Source organism: Bison bison, unplaced genomic scaffold, assembly GCF_000754665.1.
Source record: "Bison bison bison isolate TAMUID 2011002044 unplaced genomic scaffold, Bison_UMD1.0 scf7180017864177, whole genome shotgun sequence".
Taxonomy (NCBI): Eukaryota; Metazoa; Chordata; class Mammalia; order Artiodactyla; family Bovidae; genus Bison; species Bison bison.
In genome coordinates this window covers 198,914-220,214 of record NW_011494749.1, presented here as the reverse complement: position 1 = coordinate 220,214, position 21,301 = coordinate 198,914, and the positions used below count along the sequence as shown (strand labels likewise).

Below are 21,301 nucleotides of genomic sequence, written 5' to 3'. Positions count from 1 at the left end.
ATTATGAGTTTACACTGGATCCTTGCTAGTACTATTATCTTTTAGAAATTCTTTGCCAAAGTGATTGAAAATGCTTATTTCTCTAACATTAATGAGTTGATTTTTGTGAAATATCTGTTTACAACCTTTTTTTCAAGCTTTAACTGACATTTTTAAACTGATATTATGAAATTTTATATATGTATACATAATCAAATTGCCAACATCTGCTTGATCATTGAAAAAGCAAGAGAGGTCCAGAAAAACATCTATTTCTGCTTTATTGACTATGCCAAAGCCTTTGACTGTGTGGATCACAATAAACTGTGGAAAATTCTGAAGGAGATGGGAATACCAGACCTGCCTCTTGAAAAACCTGTATGCAGGTCAGGAAGCAACATTTAGAACTGGACATGGAACAACAGACTGGTTCCAAATAGGAAAAGGAGTATGTCAAGGCTGTATATTATCACCCTGCTTATTTAAGTTATATGCAGAGTACATCATGAGAAACGCTGGGCTGGAGGAAGCACAAGCTAAAATCAAGATTGCTGGGAGAAATATCAAAGACCTCAGATATGCAGATGACACCACCCTTATGGCAGAAAGTGAAGAGGAACTCAAAAGCCTCTTGATGAAAGTGAAAGAGGAGAGTGAAAAAGTTGGCTTAAAGCTCAACATTCAGAAAACTAAGATCATGGCATCTGGTCCCATCATTTCATGGGAAATAGGTGGGGAAACAGTGGAAACAGTGGCAGACTTTATTTTTGGGGGGTCCAAAATCACTGCAGATGGTGACTGCAGCCATGAAATTAAAAGACGCTTACTCTTTGGAAGGAAAGTTATGACCAACCTAGACAGCATATTAAAAACAGAGACATTACTTTGTCAACAAAGGTCCATCTAGTCAAGGCTATGGTTTTTCCAGTAGTCATGTATGGATGTGAGAGTTGGACTATAAAGAAAGCTGAGCGCCAGATAATTGATGCTTTTGAACTGTGGTGTTGGAGAAGACTCTTGAGAATCCCTTGGACAGCAAGGAGATCCAACCAGTCCATCCTAAAGGAGATCTGTCCTGGGTGTTCATTGGAAGGACTGATGTTGAAGCTGAAACTCCAATATTTTGGCCACGTGATGTGAAGAGCTGACTCATTTGAAAAGACCCTGATACTGGGAAAGATTGAGGGCAGGAGAAGGGGATGACAGAGGATGTGATGGTTGGATGGCACCACTGACTGATGGATATGAGTTTGAGTAAGCTACAGGATTTGGTGATGGACAGGGAGGCCTGGCGTGCTGCGGTTCATGGGGTCGCAAAGAGTCGGACACGACTGAGCGACTGAATTGAACTGAATGTCTAACAATGTATACATACCTTTAATGTTAAAAACATAAAGTTTTTTGGCATATTTATTACCAATGCATTTCCCAATTTGTCATATGTTCTTTAATTATATGCTTTGTTGTATAATAAATTTTATTCAATAAATTCAATCTTTGTAATTGCTTTTACTGTTCAAAAAATCCTTTCAATTAGCTCCTATGGTGAAAATTACCATTGTGTGTGTGAGAGATAAAGTGATTTGGAAACATACAAGTTAAATTCCTTTAATTGTTAAAAAATATACAGTATGCCTAATTAGTAATAATGAGAGATGCTCCTTATCAGACGCATTGAATGAGCTAGATTTTGGGATTTACTCACTTAAAAAAATAACTTAGCCAAAATCAAACAGCTCATTTCTCTGTACCAATTACTGCTTCTAAGTCACTCTACAAATTAACAGTAATATTAGTAATTCATGTAACTTTCTTCACTTAAAACAAAAAATTTCTTATTTGATCAAAAGAGTCATAGAACCATTTATTATATGTGCACTGATTAGAAGGAAGCCATGAATCATCATATTCTTTTAAGGTTTGCATAATCTTCTAGGAAAGCATACCTCACTTTTAATGCAGTTTCTTCTTGGTTGCAAATTTATATTTTATACTTGTCAATGATTAAACAAGTCTTTAGTGCTTGTATTAAGAACTGTTTACCTATAATAAACCACTTGAATTTGCTAGACATGAAATTCCCCATTCCACCATCCCCACTTGGAAAAGTGCTTCCAAGAATGGGCAACCATACTCTTCTGAAAATAGGAAACAAGACTGAAGGCACCTGGGGTCGAACTGAGCATACAAATAGGCATGTATCAGGTTGGCTTGAACTGAGATACAATAGTTTCAGTGACAAAGGTGGTGTTGTCCCCTGTCTTCAGATCCTCTTCCTCTTGGGTTTGTAGAAGAGACCTTCAAAATAAAAAGTAAAGAAAAGCATGTTTTCCCCTGCAAAATTCTGTTTCTTTTTCTCATATCTAGTTAACAAGAAAGAAAATTTAAGCTATTTTTTATTGTGGTGAAATATACATAATATAAAATTTACCACTTTAAGAACTTGAAAGTGTACAATTCAGTGGCGTTAAATACATTTACATTGGTGCACAACCACCTCCAGAACTTCTGCATAGTCCAAAATGTAAACTTTATACTCATTAAACAAGAACTGCTCATGACCTCCTTTATTCCGACTCCCGTTACCTACCCTTCTGCTCTGTTTTTATGAATTCGTACCTACCTCACATAAGTGCACTCAGACGACATCTGTCCTTTTGTCTCTGGCTTCCTTCACTTAGCATAATGTCTTCAAGGTTCATCCATGTTGCAGCACGTGTCAGAATTTCATTCCTTTCTAAAGTATATGTCACAGTTTGGTTGTCCATTCATCCACTTGGCTTCTTTCCACCTTTTGACTGTTGTGATTAATGCTGCTGTGACTATTTGCAAGTAAGGTCTTAAACTGCAGTGGAACGCTGTGTCCTCTTCCCATTTCACCTCCTCTGTGCCTCTGCTCCAGTCCAGATCTGAATCCCTCCATGTGGTTGACTGTTGCTACATCGGTCTCACAGGGTGTAAGGAGAATTTTTAAAAACCCCACTTTACCTTTACCCTTTCTTCCTCGGCTGAACTTTGTCCAGTCAGGTTTATTTATAAACCATGAAAAGCTCATTAACACGATCAAGCATTTCTGCAAGCTCTCTTCTCCCTTTTGTTACTGAAGAAAGGCACTCGGCAGGGATAAGATTGTGAAACATGGCTGAGGATAAAAGCAAGAGAGATTCCATTGGATTAAATGCGAAGGAAGGCCAGACCAACAACGGGTTTGTACAAAATGAAGACATCCTGGAGACTGACCTGGACCCAAGCAGCCCAGTGGTCGGGCCACAGCACAACACCGTGGACATCCTTGGCCCCGGGGAGCCCGATGTGAAGGATGTCCGGCCCTACGCTGGGATGCCCAAAGAGGTGCTATTTCAGTTCTCGGGCCAGGCCTGCTACCGGATACCGCGGGAGGTGTTCTTCTGGCTCACCGTGGCTTCCGTGCTTGTGCTCATTGCGGCCACCATAGCCATCATTGCCATCTCTCCCAAGTGCCTGGACTGGTGGCAGGCGGGACCCATGTACCAGATCTACCCAAGGTCTTTCAGGGACAGCAACAAGGATGGGGACGGAGATCTGAAAGGTGCGTGCCTTGAGACTTGGTGCCGGGCGGGATGAGGTTGGTTTAGGGCTCTTCGTCCTGGAAGCTCATTATGCCTGGGCTGTGTGGTAATAAGCACATTCCACCCAGTATGACTTGATGATGCCTTTCTCCTTGTTTATGATATTTTAAAAAGCCACTCAGCAGAACCCAGCAATTCTTGGCATATGATGAAAGGATACTTGCTGGAGCCCTTTGAGCCCCCAAAGGGCTGTTAAGTTTATTGCCCAGTAGGAACTTTTGCATAGTCATCTGGTCTAACTTCCTGCATGAGCAAGTTTCCTCCTGAAATGTGTCCTGCTTCTGTACACTTTAGAGTTGGTCATCTCAGAGTGACTGTTTAGACTCTTTGGAATCCCTTTTCCAGGGTGCACAGTGGCTAGTTTACTAATCTGGCAGAGAGATTCTGATTAATAAGCAAAGCATACTTCATTATTTTAGAAGAAGATTAAGTGATATCTTTAAAATGTATAGACTGAGTCTTTAAAAGCTTAAATCTTGAGAAATGAAGAAAAGGTATAGTGTGGGTTGGTCATTAGTTGAATTAAGGATTATTTTTAAAAAATCCATCTTAATAAAGAAAGTAAAAAATATTTTTAAAGATATGCTAATAATTTCCTAGTATGTTATGTATGGGATGGCCTTATTATTTATTGCTCAAGTGAGGACACAAACCAATTGCAGGAAACTGTCCCAGGCAAATTGGTTGATATGGTTACCCAGTTAAGGGAAACAATAAGGAACAAATAAACTAATAAGATAATTTTTGATAATGCTGTTTGGCTTGAAGAAGACAAAATAATGATTTAAGAGTATGGGATAGAGAAGGGAATGGCAACCCACTCCAGTGTTCTTGTCTGGAAAATCCCACGGACAGAGGAGCCTGATAGGCTACAGTCTTGGGGGGTCGCAAAGAGTTGGACACCACTGAGCAACTGAGCACACACGAATGTATTGGGTATAACTCTAGATGCCTGATATATAATAGCTTGCTGAATTGTTTGTTTTTGGCTAGTTGCTTGGCTCCCTTCCTGGTGCTTAGTATTCCTCTTTTCATTGCTGTAGAGTCTGTAAGGCCCTCCATTTTGCAGCCCCTTCTTCTGACTTACCGAGAAGGCCCCAGTCCAGCATTCTAAAAGATGACTTTCCTTGCACACCTCCTGTAACAGGTCACTACTACTTCCTCAATTAGTGGACAGCTTAGACTCAGAAACTGCAGCCTTTGAGACTGTAGTTGGTCTAGAATACAGTATATAAGGATAGATTTGTCTCAGAACTGTGTGGTCAAGGCCTGCACCTTACATGAAAATGTCTGAATACATCAGGGAGTCCTCACAAAACTATTAGGTTGGTACGAAAGTAATTGAGGTTTTGCATTGTTGAATTTTGCTTTTTGATATTGGAATACATTCTTAAATAAATGTGATTATGTTACGCATCAAAAAGAAAAGAGTATAGGAAGTGGTAATGAGCTTAGTCGAACTTTAAAATGGTTCAAACACACTCCTAAAATCTTCAGCTTTCTTTAGTAAACTAATAAAAGACTTCTTCTTCACACTCATATAATTTTTCTCTTAAAAATCATCCTGCATCTTAACTAATTGAAATACTATCTGACCTTTAAGATGCAGTTCAAACCCACTTCCTTCATTAATCTATTTAACCTCTTAATCAGAGGGGGCGCTACCCTCCCCAAACTCTTTCAGTGTTTTGGATGGAGCTGCACCTGTGGTGCTTCGGTGTAACGTATCTGGGTGACTTTCCTTCCAACCCCTCAGCCCCTAGCATGATCCTATCACCTGCTGCTGCTTACAGAGTAAATGCTTTGCAAAGTGATGTTTTGATGGAATAAAGCCAAAAACCCTATAGCCCTAAAATATACTACCCACTTCCTGGCCCTCCCTCTGTAATCTTCTAAATTCCCTGTGCAAAGGGCAACTTCTATTCACCTCTCACATTTGTCATTGCCCTTAACTTTTCCTTGTGGCTGCTTCCTGTAATTAATAGGTATTTTTTCTAGAGGTTGAGAGGATTATGTTCTAATTTGAAGAAGATGTTCCAGGTTTCAGTTTAGTCTACTGCGTTCTGTCCCCTGGAATGTGGACATCGGGAGATGCTTTGTTACTCTGTGTCCATTTGGCCTATTCGTTTTTATCATCCTGTTCCTTTGTGCTTATTCTTGATATAAATCAAAATTTTGACTTTAATCTGACTTAAATCAAAATTCTTTTGTTGCCTGTTGATACTCCAGGAGGTCTCACGGCCATCCACGGAAGGGAACTGAAGTATAGTCAGGACACAGATAAGCAGCCTGACTCCTGCTTTGGCCTCAGCGACTTCTGACAGGGGTCCCACAGGAAGTCACTGCAGACCGAGTACTAAACTCGGACTCTGCATTTAGGACTCTGAACTAGAAGCACTTCCCCCCACTAACTGCTAATTATCCTATGGGGTCCCAAGTACAAGAGTTTCATTCCTATGTCTCTTCTCATCTAAGTCTAAAGTTCTCTTCTGTATAAGTGTTTGACTTCAGTGCCATCCAAAGGAAATAGAATGTGGACCACATAGGTAATTGACAGTTTTCTAGCAGCCATATTAAAAAAGTAAAAGAGAAACGAGTGAACTTAATTTGAATAATATACTTTGTTTAATCCAACATATCAACTATCATTTCAATATATTGTTGTTGTTCAGTCGCTCAGTTGAATCCAACTCTTCACAACCCCATGGACTGCAGCATACCAGGCTTCCCTGTCCCTCCTCATCTCTGCAGTTTCCCCAAGTTCACATCCATTGAGTCGGTGATGCCATCCAACCATCTCATTCTCTGTTGCCCTCTTCTCCTTCTGCCTTCAATCTTTCCCAGCATCAGGGTCTTTTCTAATGACCAGCATCAGGGTCTTTGTTACATATAATCAATATAAAAATATAAATGAGCTATTTTACATTCTTTCTTGTCATACTGGGTTTTCAGTGTCCAGTGTGTGTTTTACATTTACAACACATCTCGGTTTAGACTAGTCACATTGCAAGTGCTTGAGAGCCACGTGGCAAGTGGCTGCACACTGGACAGTGCAGCTTAGATCACGTGACCATCCAGAGTGCATACGCTATTCTTCTTTGTATCTTGGTACTTAGCAGCATCTGGCTTGGATTAGGTGCTTGAAACCATGTGTAGAATAAATTAACAATAGTGTAGTTTTGGTTTTAAGTATAAAATATGAACAAACCACAGACAGATTTTTTAAATATTATGCACTGATGTTAAAGTTCAAAGGTTATTGCTAGAAGACTAATTTGCTGTTGGTTGTAGAACTAGACCTTGCTATTTGAATTTTACCCAAATTCAAAACAACCCCAAATATTTCTGTCTTAAGCCTATTCGTTTTATTTTTAATCGTTCAACTGAAAAAACAAACTATTTCTCATGGCTTTGACTTTTGCCTTCAGGTATTCAAGATAAATTGGATTACATCACAACTTTAAATATAAAAACTGTTTGGATTACTTCATTTTATAAATCATCCCTTAAAGATTTCCGACATGGTGTTGAAGATTTCCGAGAAATTGATCCCATTTTTGGAACAATGAAAGATTTTGAGAATCTGGTTGCAGCCATACATGATAAAGGTAAATTTAATGGAAGGTGGGTGGGATGGTTTAAGGAAAGCATTTCTCCAAATGCTTCAGATCAGATCAGATCAGATCAGTCGCTCAGCTGTGTCCGATTCTTTGCGACCCCATGAATCGCAGCACGCCAGGCCTCCCTGTCCATCACCAACTCCCGGAGTTCACTGAGACTCACGTCCATCGAGTCAGTGATGCCATCCAGCCATCTCATCCTCTGTCGTCCCCTTCTCCGCCTGCCCCCAATCCCTCCCAGCATCAGAGTCTTTTCTTGGCTTAGAGAATTTTCTTCCTCACTATTGTATTATTCTAATATGATATTATATAATATAATATTATCTTACCATTTGAAATGTTTTCACGCACTAGGTTTAAAATTAATCATCGATTTCATACCAAACCACACCAGTGATAAACATGCTTGGTTTCAATGGAGTCGGAACCGGACAGGAAAATATACCGATTATTATATCTGGCATGACTGTAACCATGAAAATGGTACAACCATACCACCCAACAACTGGGTAAGTCCCAACATGCTTGATTTACAGAAGTAAAATTGGCAGATCTTCAGTTATAAAACTGGCTATTTATAAAGCCCTGTTAAAGGAAAATGAATGATAGCAATAGTTTAAGAGAAGGGAAACAAATTTCCCAAAGAAATAGAAATGAAGTCCCAAGCTTCTAATCATCTGTGGGTTTGGATTTTTCATTTCGTTGTAGAGCTGATGTGTTTTAGCATATTAAAACCTATGCTCTTTGTTAACCTCTCTTTCCTTTATTTCCCCCTCTGTCCAGCTGAGACCCCATGTCTTATTAGTTTAGTAACTGTCTTGCTACCCTCCAGACCCTTTTGCCTTTCTGATTTTTTGACTCCGTTGTCCAGTAAAATGGTAGCCATAAACGAACTCAACCATCCATTTTTTCTTTACCTGAACTTTGGTATCCAAGCCTCTGGACATAGTCATTGTCCCTATCTGGACTGATCCATCCACTCTTTTGGGGGAATTTTACTAAATCCAACTGATCAACATGCCCTGTCTCCTCTTCAGACATCTTACCCACCTTCACTGCATCTCATCACCCTCAGCAGCAAACCCAACTTTAAAGGGAGAACAGAAGCTGACACATCCTGTTCCTGTTCACCTCTTCTGCACAGAGACCTTGTCTCTCCTGCTTGAGAGAAAGCCCAGTGAAATGTGTTTTAGATAAACAGTGAACAATTTTTAGTGTAAAATATTTGGAATACACTTACACTAAAAAACTATTCATTGCTTATCTGAAATTCAGATTGAATTGAATGTCTTGCAGTTTATCTGGCAGCTCTCCTTCTGTCCCAGGTCAGTCCCTCTGTGTACTCTAATTCATCTTCTCTCCTGCTTTCTACAGACCCTTTTTCTCTGGATCATCTCTCCCCACTCCAGGGCCTCCCTCTTGACCTCCATAAGCACTAAAAGAGGCTGACCCCTGGGCATCAGCTTTTAAATGACCCAAGGGCACTCAAACGATGTGTGTCTAAAGTTGACTGTGTGCTCTTTTCTCCCAACCTCCCGTATCCGAGGTTATGTGAATAGCACTAATATACGCAGCCTGGTGAACAGCCCTTTAGCAAGTCCTGGCAATTTCACCTCTTCCCAGGTGGCTCAGGTTAAAGAATCCACCTGCCAATGCAGGAGATGTAGGTTCAGTCCCTGAGCCGAATAGATCCCCTGGAGGAGGAAATGGCAACCTGCTTCAGTATTCTTGCCTGGGAAATCCTGTGGACAGAGGAACCTGGTAGCCTATAGGCCACGGGGTTGCAAAGAGTTGAACACAACCGAGTGATTGAGCAAACACACAATTTTCCTTTTTACCAATCCACCACTTTTTAAAATAATGATGGCATTAGCAAACATTTGCTAATGCTTACTGTGTGCCAGGCTCTGAGTGTTTTATATTGATTATATTCATTAACTCCTGTAATTCACTATAGAGGCTTATGGGTTGGGCTTTAATTCCTGTTTTACAGATGAGCAGACTGAGGCAGAGAAATGTTAAGCACCTTGCCCTGGTTCACAGCTAATAAATGAAAGGGCTAAAGACTGTACCTAGTCTAATTTTTACTGAGTGAACATAAATTGGTACAACGTTGAGGTCTTAATTTTACATTTCTCTAACTGCTAATGATTATTTATCTAATTACTAATTATTGATGTACTAGTTGCCGAATTAATAATGATGCTGAATATCTTTTTATACATTTATTCACTTGAGCTTCCATTTCTGTGGAACATCTGTTTAATGGTTTCTTTCTCCAATTTTTTGTTGGATTGCTGGTCCCTTTGAAATAGATTTGCAGAGTTTACTTATTTATTTTTTTGTATTTTGTATACTGATCTTTCCGTATACTGATATATGCTGTAAAAATCTTATCCTGGTTTTTATTCAGGTGGGCCATGAAGTGAGCTAGTGAGAGAATGTTTCCTCAAAAGGCATCAGCTACTACTTAGCTTGGGCCAGTCGTTGCCATGGAAATGTGGACCCAGTGTGACTAGGTCTTTCAACTAAAAATAAAATATTTATGCAAGTCCCTCAGTTTGTAAATGTTGTCTAGATGTTCTCTTTAGTGTGAAATGAACAAATGGCCCAAGACAGAGCCCTGAGGAAACCTGACACAGGTTCCTCCTTCTGGAAATGCCATGGATGTGAGCTTCTAGAAGGAGGAAAGCAGCACCCCTGTCAAATGCTGTTGGCTGCCAACATGTGAAGTTACTGTGTGTGCGTACTCAGTCACTTAGTCATTTCTGACTCTTTGCTACCCCATGGACTGTAGCTGTCCAGGCTCCTCTTTCCATGGGATTTCCCAGGCAAGAATACTGGAGTCAGTTGCCATTTCTTTCTCCAGGATATCTTCCTGACCTGGGGATCGAACCTGGGTCTCCTGCCTTGCAGGCAGATTCTTTACCATCTGAGCTATAGGGAAGTCCTCTTGAAGTTGCTAGATTTCTTTTATTCCTGAGGGCTAGCAGCATTTTAAATGGAATGATTCTAATATTTTTCTAAAAATATCATTTAAATAATCTCTCTATTTGGATTCAAGCTCCAAGATCAGTGGAACGTGTATTTCTCCCAAATTGACCATCATTTGCTTTTCTTCACAAACAGGAGTCCAGGGCCTGGACAGAAGTTTCAAGAAAATAGATTAGAAATGCCTGGTCCTTACATTGAGAGCATTGGTTTGATGTTGTGGTTGTTGTGAACAGTTTCTACTGTACAAACACATCACAACCACTTTTGTGGGGCACTAGGCCAGCAAGTGGAGTTTTAGGGAATTAATTTATCTAGCACTCTCACTAGAAGGAAAATTCTGGGGACTTGTGCACTTAGTCTGCATGGGGCTGACGATGACAATGATCATTTCTTTGTGGGCGATACCATCATAGAAACCATGCTAAGAAACTGATCTGCTATTTTCTGTTTGCTAGTTAAGTGTATATGGAAACTCCAGTTGGCACTTTGATGAGGTACGAAAACAATGCTATTTTCATCAGTTTATGAAAGAGCAACCTGATTTAAATTTCCGTAATCCTGATGTTCAAGAAGAAATAAAAGTGAGTACAGACATCCACGTAAACTTCTCCATTTCATGGGTGCTTAGGTGGTTATTTGCTACCCTTTGTGTTGAATAGTAATTGTATGAGCAAAATCAAGCAGTGCAATTCAGTTCTGGGATTAAGGTGTCTGATGCAAATACAGACTCTCAGATATGTCAGTGGTTCTTTCCTTCCTCTAACCCCAAATAATTGAAATGGGTGGAAGGCAGAAACACCTGTTACCTTAGCTCTGAGATGCCTCTGCCTGCGCTAAGCTGGCACGGCTCCTGGGTCTGGACCTGGCCTCATCATTGGCTTCAGGGAGCTTCTGCGTGAATTATTTAGCTTTTCTGTGTCTTGGATCCCTTGTCTATGAGACACGATTGATGGTGCAGTGTTTGTCTCACAGGGGCTTTTTGGAACATGAGTTGATATAACCCACGCACAACATTTCTGTTTTCATTCAGTAAATATCGGCTTATTATCTGTTCCATGTCAGTTCTGGTTCTAAGCAGTGGGAATGCAACAGTGAATCAAAAACCCCACCCTCAAGGAATTCCCAGTATCCTTAGGGGAAGGCAGACAACAGCTAAATATTTAACATGTCAGGTGGTGATGAAGGCTTAGAGAGCTTCGCAGTGCCAGTGAGAAGTGGGCTCAGAGACACCCCTATGTTGAGGTCTCATTTGCACAAAACCTGATGTTTGCAAGGGAGCCATGTGAACAGCTAGGGAAAGAGAACTTCAGGCAGAGAGAAGAGCAAATGCAAAATTTTCTGGGGGAGACGGAGCTCCATGTGTTTCAGAAATGACCTGGGGGCTGCTGCGCAGAACTGCCAGGCACAGCAAGTGAAATTTCAAGATGTTCGATTAAATTTTAATTTCAGTTAAACAATGACTAGTGCAATATTTGATACTTTCTTCTACTAAAAAATTAGTTCATGGTTTATCTTAAATTAAAGCTTAACTGGTTGTCCTGTATTCCATGTGGCAACACTATCAGTGCACTTCAGTGAAGTGAGGGACAGGGTTGGGGAGTTTGGGTGTAAAAATGAGGGTGAGGGCTGATGCTGTGGGGCCGTGAATGCTGTCATAGGGACACTTGCTGAGCCAGAGATGATGCTCTGTGGTCTGATGATGCTCAGATTTCCTGCAGCACCCAGGTGAGAGTTGCTGGCACTCACACCTGTATATTGGTGGTTCTAACAACACCTGACACATAATTCACAGTAAACATTAGCCCTGCTGCTGTTGTGGCTCTCATGGGCAAGAATTTAGGATACCAGGGTAGGGCTCTGAGGCCGGTGAGGAGGAAACCCAAATAGAGCAGAGCAGGGAGCTGTGGGTCTCTCTCTACAAGTCATCATGTCAGCCAGATGGAGAGGGTGCCTTGTTGGAGTCACTAAGAACACTTGTGCCCCTTAGTCTGTTCTTGTTTTGTTTTTAAATAACAGCTTTATTGAGATATAATTGACATATCACAAAATTCACCCTTTTCAAGTATGTAAGTCAGTGGTTTTAGTATGTTTACAGGATTATGCAAGTATCACTACTAATTTCAGACACTTTCATCACCCCGCCAAAGAAACCCCATACCCATTAGAACTCACTCCCTCTGGCTACTGCATTTTCTCTCTTTGAGCCCTGGAAACCACTACTCTGCTTTATGCCTCTATAAATAAGCCTGTTCTGGACATTTCACATAAATGGAATCATATAGTATCTATATAGATGTCTGTGACATCTATATTATATATTATAACATATAATAATCTGTATCTATATTATATCTGTATTATAATCTGTATTTAATTTCTTGAGAAACTGTTTTCCAGTGTAGCTGGACCATTTTACATTTTTATTAGCCATGTATGGAGTCTCTATTTTCTCTGTATCCTCACTGACACTTGCTATTGTCTTAGCTTTGATAACAGTCATGCTAGTGAAGTGGTGTTTCACTGTGGTTTTGATTTGCATTTCCCTGACAGCTGACGATAGTGAGCGTCTTTTCATGTGCTTATAGTTTATTTGTATATTTTCACTGGGGAAATGTCTATTCAAATCCTTTGTCTATTCTAAAACTGTGTTATTTGACTTTTTGTTGAGCTATAAGTTTTTGTTTTTTTTTTAAACACATTCTGGGTATATGATTTGCAATTAATTTTCTTCCTTTCTATAGGTTGTCTTTTTACTTCCTTGATGGTGCTCTTTGAAGCACAAGAGTTTTCAATTGCTGTAATCTTCAACTTATCTATTTTTTTTTCTTGCTCATGCTTATAGTATAACATTTAAGAACCATTGCCTAACTCCAGGTTGTAAAGATTTAACTCATGTTTTCCTTTAAGAGTTTTGTAGTTTTAGCTCTTACACTTAGGTCTCTGATCCATTTTTTGTTGATTTTTGTATTTGGTAAGAGGGAGTCTAACTTCACTCTTTTGCATGTAGCTATCCAGTTATCCCAACAATATGTGTTTAACAAAGATTATTCTTTCACCACTGAACTATCTTGGAACCCTTTTGAATATCAATTGATCACAAACATTGGGGTTTATTTCTAGACTGTCACTTCTGTTCCATTGATCTATATGTGTGTCCTTACGCCAGTCTGGATTACTACAGTTTTATATATTAAGTTTTGAAATTGGGATATGTGAGCTCTACAACCTTGTTCTTTTTTTCCAAGATTATTCGACTGTTCTAGGTTCTTTGCACTTCCCTGCGAATTTTAGTACTTGCTTGTCAGTTTCTGCAGAGAAGCCTGCTGGGATTGTATGGAATCTGTGGATCAGTTTGGGGGAGTATTGCCATCTGAAGAATATTAGCTCTTCCGATCTGTGGACACAGGATGTCTTTCTACTTACTCAAGATCTCCTTTAGTTGCTTTCAACAGTGTCTTCTAGTTTTCAGTGTACATATCCTGCACTACTTTTAAATATATTCCTATAAATTCCTTAGTTCTAAGGCTATTTTTACTATATATGTTTTCCAGAATTTAGATGAATTGCTTTGCGATCTTGAGAAGTAGGCACCTTGTCATGGCAGCCTTGTCTCATTTGGGGGTGGGGAGGTAGACCCAGTCAGCCCACTAACGAGGGGTTAGTTTTAAACTTCTCTGATGGAGTGTGAACTTTCCTCTTCTCCATCACTGAAGATCATTTATACACTCACACCCCCCACTCTTATTAGGCACTTACTTTTTGCCAAGTGCTTTACCAGCATTATCTCATTTAATGCTCAAAACAAACCTAACTTAGGAGATTTTATGACCACGACTGTTTTACAGAGAAGGAAACTGAGGCTTAAAGAGGTGACACCGCCCACCTTGGGACTAAGGGGACAGGATTCAAACCCAAGCACCGAGATTGTGGCATCCATGTACTTAAATTAACCACAGCTCCTTGCCTAATCTGAGGCAAACTGCTTCCCTCTCTGTGTTTCACTTTTTCTACACAGTTTTTGTAAGCAGGTTTTTAATTGGAAATACATAAATGGGAGCATAAACCAGTTGGTTTATCAGGCAGTGGATTTCTCCAGGCTCCTTGCGGCAATATTGATGGATTGCCTGGAGATGTTTAGACAAATGTGATAAATTTTGCCAAAATGTGCCAGTAATACATCAACTACTTTTTGGCTAACCCAGCAATTCTCTTGAAGGCATCCAAGTAGTGGAGGACATAAATAGGAGCCTTAGTTACTAGCCTTGCAGGATGAAATCCCTCTTGAGATGAATCATTACTGCCTCTGGTTGAGAGGTTAGACATTTTTTTGCAAGGCTGGTTTAGAAGGTTTCCTATTAGAGGTAAATAAGAAAGGCTGAATGCTGTAAGGGAAGGCTCTTCGCTTCTGGAAAGGGAGCTTTCACATGAAGGGACTTCTGACATCCTCCTTCCCCCAGCAGCACTTATCTTTGAAGCAGAGTTATGCAGGTTAATAATTTGCAACCCTGAGAATTTGTGGTGAGGAGGCATTTGGAATGAGTTGTGCTTGCATACCAGCTTGTACTCAGGACCTGAGCCTTCTTCCTCGGGGCTCCCATCAGATTTCAGCTTATCTGCACGGTGGGAGGCTGGCAGGCAGGAGACACCCAGCACAGAGCATCCTTCTTCCTCTTTGTCCTCTCCCTTGCACTGGCCATTAGGGGTTTGGCTCCGCCCTGAACCTTCCAGGGCTAGAGCTTTTTCAGCTAGAGAAGTCAGGAAGTCTTCTCAGAGGAGGGGTGGCTTATATTTGTCTAGTATTTTATAATTTTCCGATCAGTTTTTTAAAATTTGCCCTCCAAATCCCTTATTTGACAAATAAGGAAACTGAGGCCCAGAGAAGTGATCAGTAGACAAGCTGCAGAGCAGGGAAGAGATTCCAGATGGCCTGGCCCCATGTCTGGGGCTCAGTCTGATTCCTGAAACCACCCACGTGGGAAGGCTGAGCCCTGGATTAGAGGAGTTAGTGTATTTATAGCAACTGGCAACTGGGAACCAAGATGCCCTCCTGGCTAAAGATGGGATACAGAGCATAAGTAATGGTTCTGTTCTGCCTCTACTGAGCACAGTATTGCTGGAGACAAGCAACTCAATTCAAAATAAAATATACTCACTACCTGCTTTATAAGCCAGCTCAGTGCTTGATGCTCATCACTGCAGCATCATTATACCACGTGTATGCCATGCACTTCATTATAAACCATTCCCTCATTAAACAGCATGTGCTGTGTATTGGCTATATGCCAGAGTAGGCTGATTCTGAAGATGGAACCGTGTTGTGGCCATCATGGGCTATGATAATATATTCTGGAGGGGGGTGGCAAACAAATGGGAAATAGAGGGTATACCTAGATATAGATATATAGATATAAGCAATGATTCCTAGAGAGTGAGAAAGAATGACCCATGTTGTAGCCGTCATGGGCTATAATATATTCTGGAGGGGGGTGGTAAACAGATGGGAAATTACGGTAAAGTGTGCTGAGTGTTCATGGCAGTAGGAAGTAGGAGAATGCAGGGCGTGGACCTAACCTGGACACAGAGTGGGAGAGACTGGGGAAAGGTTTACAGAGGAAGCAATGATAGCTAGAGGGTGAGAAAGACTGAGCCAAGCAAAGAGACACAGGTGGGAGTGTCCCCAGCAGAGAGAAAGCACAGTGGAAGTGCTGGGAGTTGTCCACTGTGGGTACATGTTGTCCCGAGAGGGGGTGTGTGATCAGACGAGGTGAGAGAGGTGGGTAGGAACCACATCATGAGCTGCATTGGAGGACATGGTAGGTGCTTGTCTTGGGCAGGGGAATAATTTTTAATTTGCACTGGGAAAAATCAATATGGTTTGTGATGAAGGCATTTGAGTAAGGCAGGTTTGAAGGCAGAAAAACTGGGGAGGTGGGTGATGCAGTAACTAGGAAACCTCCCAGTGGGACCAGTGAGGGTGGCAGAGGGTGTCGCGGTTGCAGAGGCATCATCAGTCCTTAGAGAGGAGTCTGGTGTGACTTCCAGGTTTCAGATTTGAATTCTGGCTGGGTGGCAGGTCCGTTTCCTGGGATGGGAGATATGGGAAGAATGGGTGTGTGTGTGGGGGGGTCTCAGTTGTGTAGAGTTTGAGCTCTCTGTGAGACATCCAGGTGTTCAGTGGGTAGCTGGCTAGAATGCCATGGAGCTCAGGGGAAGGTCTGGTTCAGAGATAAAACTCGGACTTGTTACCGTGTGGACAGTGCCCACAGAGGTCAGGCAGGTAATATCAGTGAGCGAACTGCGCTGGCTGAGGTGAATCAAAGGGCCATTTGTCATTTATCTTGATGGGGTTGTTGTCATGTGGCAATGATGGCCAGGTGTAGCATGTCCTCCAACTAAAATAATTATAGTAAAGGAAGGCCACATAACAAATGGAGTACCATCTGAGCCACCAGGGAAGCCTGTAAGGGCACCACACGGTTCCAATTACGGTGTACCACTTACTTGTCGGATGACCTTGATCAAGATGCATCATCTCTCTGTGTCTCAATTCCCCTGATGGTAAAATGGGAACAATAATGGTACATGCCTTGTGGGGTCGTTTGGGGATTAAGTGGTTTAACCTTTGTAAAGCACTTAGGATAGTGTGGTGCTTATTATATATGTAAGGGGTCCCCAGCCTCCAGGATCTAATGCCTGATGGTCTGAGGTAGAGCTGGTGTAATAATAATAACAGAAATAAAATGCACAATAAGTATAATGAGGTTGAATCATCCCAAAACCATCCTCCCACCCACAACCCCTGTCCATAGAAAAATTGTCTTCTGTGAAACTGGTCCCTGGTGTCAAAAATGGCCGGTATAAGTACTTGTTAAATAATCAATGAGTGATAGATAAATGAGTCAATACTGTTGTGAAAGGAAATGAACAGAGGGTGTAAGATGGAGCCCCAAGGAGTATGAATATTTAAAGGACTGTTGAGCAGACAGAGAAGTCACAAACCAGGAGCGTGGTATCCTGGATCTAAGTCCTGTGAGTATTTCTAGATGACAGGGTTAGTCTATGTTGTCAAACACAGCAGAGAGGTCAGGTATAAGCTTCCTGGGTAGCTCAGCTGGTAAAGAATTAACCTGCAATGCAGGAGACCTGGGTTTGATTCCTGGGTTGGAAAGTTCCCCTGAAGAAGGGATAGGCTACCCACTCCAGTATTCTTGGGCTTTCCTGGTGGCTCAGACAGTAAAGAATATACCTGCAATGTGGGAGACCTGGGTTTGATCCCTGGGTTGGGAAGATCCCCTGGAGGAGGGCACAGGAATCCACTCCAGTATTCTTGCCTAGAGAATCCCATGGACAGAGGAGCCTGGCAAGCTACAGTCCATGGGATCGCAAAGAATCAGACACGAATAAGCGACTAAGCACAGCACAAAGACCAAAGCATCAGTTGACTCTGGCAGCAGTACCTCATTTAATCCTTACAGAATTCCTGTAAAGCAGGTATTATTTTATTGATGAAGAAACCAAGGTTTTGGAGGTCATGCATATAACCTAAGTCATGCAGCTGGACAGTGGGGGAGATGGGACGGTCCCTTATGGGTCAGATTCTGGAGGCTGTGATCTATGTCCTGCTTCTGGAAGAGTCAGCAGAGAATTTTACCCAGATTTCTAAAGACCAGTAGGGCTGGTTTGCCTTCCTTGCTTGTAAGCAGAGGATATGGTTTTCTCTCTGTCTTTCTGAAATATCCTATGCTTTCTCATTCTTTCTCGAGACGGATGACCTGGGGTATATGTCATTATCAAGAGGATGTCTTGCATATCATCACGTGTAACAGCAGAGCCTTTCTTTGTCCCAAACCTTTCATTTTACTTAAGTGGATCCAGTAATGTCAGTCACCTCAAAAGGAAAGATTTGCCTCAAGGTTTTGAACTGATTCCTTCTTCACTCAGAGGAGCAAGTTGTTTAACGAGAAAAGAATGTAGACATGTCTGGTGGAAAAACCAGGGCTGCGTGATGTCATGGGAGTTAGTTAGAAATTGGAGACACAATGTACTGTCCCTAGAGTCCCATGGTCCCTACATGGGTCACCCAGACCTGGGGAACTAGGCTCCATGCCCATTTCTGCATCCGGCACACTAGGGGAGCTTAATTGGCATAAAGCGATGGTTAACCAAGGAGATCCAACCAGTCCATTCTGAAGGAGATCAGCCCTGAGATTTCTTTGGAAGGACTGATGCTAAAGCTGAAACTACTCCAGTACTTTGGCCACCTCATGCGAAGGGTTGACTCATTGGAAAAGACTCTGATGCTGGGAGGGACTGGGGGCAGGAGGAGAAGGGGACAACAGAGCATGAGATGGCTGGATGGCATCACTGACTCGATGGATGTGAGTCTGGGTGAACTCCGGGAGTTGGTGATGGACAGGGAGGCCTGGCGAGCTGCAATTCATGGGGTCGCAAAGAGTTGGGCAGGACTGAGTGACTGAACTTATACTTAACCATTAAAATCTGGAATTCTCTTTTTTTACCTGGTTGAGAATAAATAGCACAATGAAAATATTTTTCAAGAGCCATTTAGCAAATTTTAGATTATGTGGGTGAAGACCTCAGCATGTAAAATGCCTCTCAAAATGGATACATGTATATGTATAGCTGAATCTCTTTGCGTCCACCGGAAATGATCCTAGCATTATTAATTCAGTATACTCCAGTATAAAATAAAAAAATAAATAAAAAATTTTAAAAAAGACTCTCAAAAACAAGCATCCGGCTTTTTTAGTTTTGTCTCATCAAACAATGATAACATCTCTTACCAGACTACAGTGAAAATCCCTGCCAGGGCCATATGCCTATGCTGAGGTCCGTGTTTCTCATTCTCTAATGTTGGCTCGGTAGCTAGCAATGCTGCGATCCCCAAAGTGAATGAGGACCTCAAGAAGAGAATGAATAGCTTTATTCTCGGAAATGAGTGCTCCAAAGCTTAATGTTTACAACTGCATGGCGTTTGTTTTCTACATTCTTGTCAGAGTCCGCTTGAGTGGATTAGTTATTTGTGCCCCACCCCGATTCTCTTCTATTGTTCTCTCTTGTTAAGAACAGCGCCACCTAGGGGTGGACCCCGGTTGTACGGGATCTGAAGGTTATAAAAACTAGGGTCTTTTTTTAAAGTTTAAACTTTTTATTTCATATTGGAGTATAGCTGATTAACAATATCTTAATAGTTTCAGGTGAACAGTGAAGGAATTCACCCATACATATACATGTATCCATCCTCCAAACTTGGGGGCTTTTTTAAAATAAAAAGAGTATAAAATTAGGTACGGGAAAAAAAAAGTGGTTATTTAGAATGAAAAATGAATGTAAGTAGAAAGGGGGCCATGCAGTGAAGGGTCCTAAAACTTAAGCCTGGTTAGCTTCATGCTAAGTGGGTCCTTAGAGCCACTATGGATCCTGTTCTATGAATGAGGTGCCTTCCTATCTGGGGCTTCTCTAACTGAATCTTAAGTGCCTTCACTTCCTGCCATCCTGCTGCACTGACCTCCCTGGCAAGTCCTGCTGTGTCACCCTTGTGTTACCATGCTCCTCTCTTTGAAAGCTTTATCGTGTCTGTGACTTAAGTATTTTTGCATTAATATTTGTCTAGCTGAGGATTCTTAAAAAAAACCCATGAGGCCTAGGATTGTGTCTGGGTTGTGTTGTATTTTGCATGTGGTTCTAGTTCCAGGGCCTATAGCTAAGTGCTTGGTCCCTAGCTGGAACCCAAATACTTATTGAATGAATGAATTTGTGAAGAAGGATGCTACTAAGAATAGATTTGTGGGTCTTGTACCCCAAAGAGAAATTCCACTGGGTAGGCCCAGCTTAAGGGCACTTGGGTCAGCTATGTTCAAAATGAGGCTTGTCAGCAGCAGAGTCTGTTCTTAGATTCGAAAAATTTGTTTAAGCTTTGCCATTCAAAATTTCACCTTAAACGGACTGACATCAGCCTTGCACTCAGCCTAGAGAAACCTTTGGGAGCCTTGACCTGCAGCCTCAAGAGGCCCCATATGCCCATGTAGATACAAGAAAGACACTTTGAATCTAGCAAGTGATTTTGGGGACAGTCCTTATTTGAGGTCTATAGCTCTGTTCCCCTCACTAGGTGAAAACTGGCTTCTTCACTCCAGTACCTTAAGTTACAGGTGGTTCTGCTCTAATGTGATGGAGTGGGTTGCCATTTCCTTCTCCAAATATGATGTACACATTCCTGTAGAAACTTCCCTTTGGCAAGGATTGAGCTGAAAGGAGAACAGGGAGAGCTGTTGTTCCTTTGCAGAAGGGTGTCTTTCGGTGAGTGCAGGCGTCAGCCCAGCTGGGAGGGGTTGGCAGGGGCAGGGGAACTGAGACCAGGCCCTCTGCTTTTCAAGGTCACTGGTCTTCTTAACTGTCCCCATACAGGCCAAGTCATCCTCTGCCTCCATGCTTGACTCATGCTGTCCCAAAACAGTCCCGAATGTTCTTCTAGGCTTACTCTTTGATGGTATCTCAAGCCAAGCTCTAGCTTTTCCTTGCCCGAAGGCAGGAAACACATGGCTGTGCCCACCCATGTTAACTTAGATCTTCTTGGTGCTCCAACAGTCATGCAGACCGAGGAAGCTGCTCTCATGATGCTGAACCGTGTCCTGCCTTGTGTTAGGTAACCCTCTCACGTGTCCCCAGCTACTGTGTAGATGCCTCGAAGCCAGCGAACTGGCTGTACTTCTTTGATGTCCCAACAGTATCACACCATCTTTGACTCATTTGGAGTTGATTCTTTCATTCCTCGACTGGTTCACTGAATAACAACTGCTGGGTCAGTGGCAAGGGAAGCAGACATGAAAGCTGCAGTCTTTCCCTCCAAAATGCCCCAGTCTGATGGAACAGCCTTCATGACTGGCTGCTTAATTGGTTATTTTCTGTCAGTCTGGAGTGACTTCTAAGGAACGGAGCATGGTGGAGATAAGCTATGTATGTATCTGGTGTCTCCTGAGTCCTATCTTTCATTGTGGTTTCAGTGTCTCCTGAGTCCTATGTTTCATTGTGGTTTTATTCTTTCATTTCCAGTGGAGTCTAAACTTTTGGGAACATGCT

At 41.8% G+C, this 21,301-nt stretch overlaps 1 protein-coding gene across 1 annotated transcript in view; it reads left to right on the top strand.

Annotated features, from left to right (window-relative positions):
- The first annotated feature begins 3,033 nt into the window (after window positions 1–3,033).
- The window catches only part of SLC3A1 (solute carrier family 3 (amino acid transporter heavy chain), member 1), a 33,982-nt gene continuing 15,714 nt past the window's right edge, over window positions 3,034–21,301 (top strand). The window contains exons 1-4 of the mRNA XM_010842293.1: window positions 3,034–3,547; window positions 7,016–7,195; window positions 7,562–7,716; window positions 10,657–10,782. Of these exons, the coding sequence (XP_010840595.1) occupies window positions 3,118–3,547; window positions 7,016–7,195; window positions 7,562–7,716; window positions 10,657–10,782 (891 nt within the window). The 5' untranslated portion in view covers window positions 3,034–3,117. The remainder of the gene's footprint in view (window positions 3,548–7,015; window positions 7,196–7,561; window positions 7,717–10,656; window positions 10,783–21,301) is intronic.